At 39.1% G+C, this 2,500-nt stretch overlaps 1 protein-coding gene across 1 annotated transcript in view; it reads right to left on the reverse strand.

Moving 5' to 3' along the window:
* Positions 1-2,500, reverse strand: part of LOC136831510 (mitogen-activated protein kinase kinase kinase 1-like) — a 133,585-nt gene that overhangs the window by 89,543 nt on the left and 41,542 nt on the right. The window contains exon 2 of the mRNA XM_067092052.1: positions 423-497. Within this exon, the coding sequence (XP_066948153.1) occupies positions 423-497 (75 nt within the window). The remainder of the gene's footprint in view (positions 1-422; positions 498-2,500) is intronic.

Raw genomic sequence — 2,500 nt, forward strand, 5'->3', positions numbered from 1 at the left:
ACGCTTAGAACGTTGAAGGTCTTATATGGAGAAATTGGTTGTCTAGTAATTGAGTAGAAGTAGCGCGCGTCTTTCAACTGAGGCAAAGCTGTGTATCATTAAAAGTGAAGCGTCATCTACGGAAAAGTGGGTCCTCTGACTTCCCAGAATTTGTGTGTTCTCTACTATGAACTGGGAGTTCTAATCTGGCAACCTCCGTGAAGACACTAGACGCCTTTTTACCGATGACTTTCAGAAAACAAGCCCACTCAAGCGTCTTTTAAAAGCAAGAAGCTAGTATATACTTGAAGAGCAGTACTTTTCAACGCGCCTTTAAATGAGTACAAGCCGGGTATCTCGCAAGTGGAAGTTCGGCGTCTTTTAAAAAAACACCTCTCTTAAGGGCTAAAACTGCTTGTCTTTGGCTCAGCTCTCTTCCTTACCTCCTTGGCTTGGCTGGCACTGGTGGGTTGGGAGACTGAGGAAGAAGAAGGCGCGGAGGAGGGATGTTTGGCCACCTGCAAAAACACAAGAGGAAGAACATTTCTCAGAGACTTGTTACGAGGAAACACGCCTTCATAAGGTTAATGGAGGAGGAAGCTGAGAAGCAGCCTTTAATAGTTCGCTTATAATCTCCAGGGGATGGAGGGTTACACAACAGGAGGAAGGGGTGGGGGTAAATGTCCTTAATAAATAGTACTTTATGATCTAAAAGAGTAGGATGGTGAAGAGGGGGAGTCAAATCGTTTGTAGAGAAGAATACTTTATGGTCAGTAATATAGGAGGAATGGAGGTTACTTTCTGATATCAATTGGGGATACATAACAGCAAATAAAATGGCAAATAGATAAAATAAACTTGTTAATATTTTTGTATAACTCTAAGCACAAGGAAAATGGAAGTCAGTAAAAACAATGTACCTTACATAACTTTTAAACAGAATCAAAATAAAAAATTTTCCTACATAATATTTTATAAACTACACAGACACTTACTCATTTAATATACCACAACACCGTCTCCATAGTTTCACATCAGTGCTAACTTTGACGTTAAGAAAAAAATCAAACTACCTAACAAAACATGATATACAAGCTACCCGGGTTAAAATGTACAAAAAAACCTTAAAACTAATAAAAGAAGCAAGACACAAATTGTTTTTCTTTCCGTAAGCGACTACCACACTCCGTCAGAGTAATCTAAATCCTATTCAACCTCAGAGCTGGTTAAGCGCAACTCATAAAACAATTTATCTCCGCTAAATGAGAGAGAGTAATCACCGCCGTGATACCGTGTGATCATCAAACGGTGACGATGATGAGACTGACCTGGGAACCAACCTATAAACCCAATCCCATCTAAAAAAGACTCTCTCTCTCTCTCTCTCTCTCTCTCTTTTAATGAAGCTCAGTGCGTCACTATGAAATGAGTACCTGAATGTTGGTCGATTGTTTTGTTTTGAGAGAGAGAGAGAGAGAGAGAGAGAGAGAGAGAGAGAGAGAGAGAGAGAGAGAGCGAGCTTGTGAATGGTTTAACCTTGGAGTAGCAAGGATTATCTTCCGTATGCAATTATTTGATAGTATATATTTTGACGGAATAATGATCTCTCTCTCTCTCTCTCTCTCTCTCTCTCTCTCTCTTAAAACAATCAACCAACATTCAGGTACACAATTCACCACTTAGCTCACAAAAGTGGCCCAAGTTACGGGCAGTTTACAAAAAGTAGGTCAAAATTATTACTTTGGCGTTAACGCCGACATTTTTTTAAACTTATATCAAAACAATTTATAAACTATTACAAAAAAGTAATTATTACGTAGCAATAACGCATCACTTAGTCGCTGCAATCACACAGATAAGCCGGAACACACTGAAAGCGTTATATAACACAAGTTGAACAATTAACAAATCTTGATGTAATTAATTCTTATCTAGATCAATATTACAAATCTTGATGTATTAAATTCTTATCTAGATCACAATTACATCCAAATCACATTACATCAGAAAAACATACCTCACGACACCGTCTGCATATACATAAAAACGTTATCAGTATTCATATGTTACGCACGGGGAACATTCTGAGATGACAAGATGTCCCAAACCCCACTGCCTTTGTTAAGTAAAAACTACTCCCTTTGTTAAGTAAAAACAAGTAAAAAATGCGCCGAAGTCTCTCCGGCGCAATCGAGTTTTCTGTACAGCCGCTACAGCGCATAATCAAGGCCACCAAAAATAGACCTATCTTTAACCACTGCCCGGTGGTGGCCTATCCTATATCGTTGCTAGAAGCACGGTTATGGCTAACTTAAACCTTAAAACAAATAACTACTGAGGCTAGAGGGCTGCAGTTTGGTATGTTTGAAGATTTGAGGGTGGATGATCAACATACCAATCTGCAGTCCTCTAGCCTCAGTAGTTTTTAAGATCTAAGGGCAGACAGAAAAAGTGCGGACAAAAAAAAGTGCGAACAGACAAAGCCGGCACAATAGTTTTCTTCGTTGACAGAACACTAAAA

Source organism: Macrobrachium rosenbergii, chromosome 48 (assembly GCF_040412425.1).
Source record: "Macrobrachium rosenbergii isolate ZJJX-2024 chromosome 48, ASM4041242v1, whole genome shotgun sequence".
Lineage (NCBI taxonomy): Eukaryota > Metazoa > Arthropoda > Malacostraca > Decapoda > Palaemonidae > Macrobrachium > Macrobrachium rosenbergii.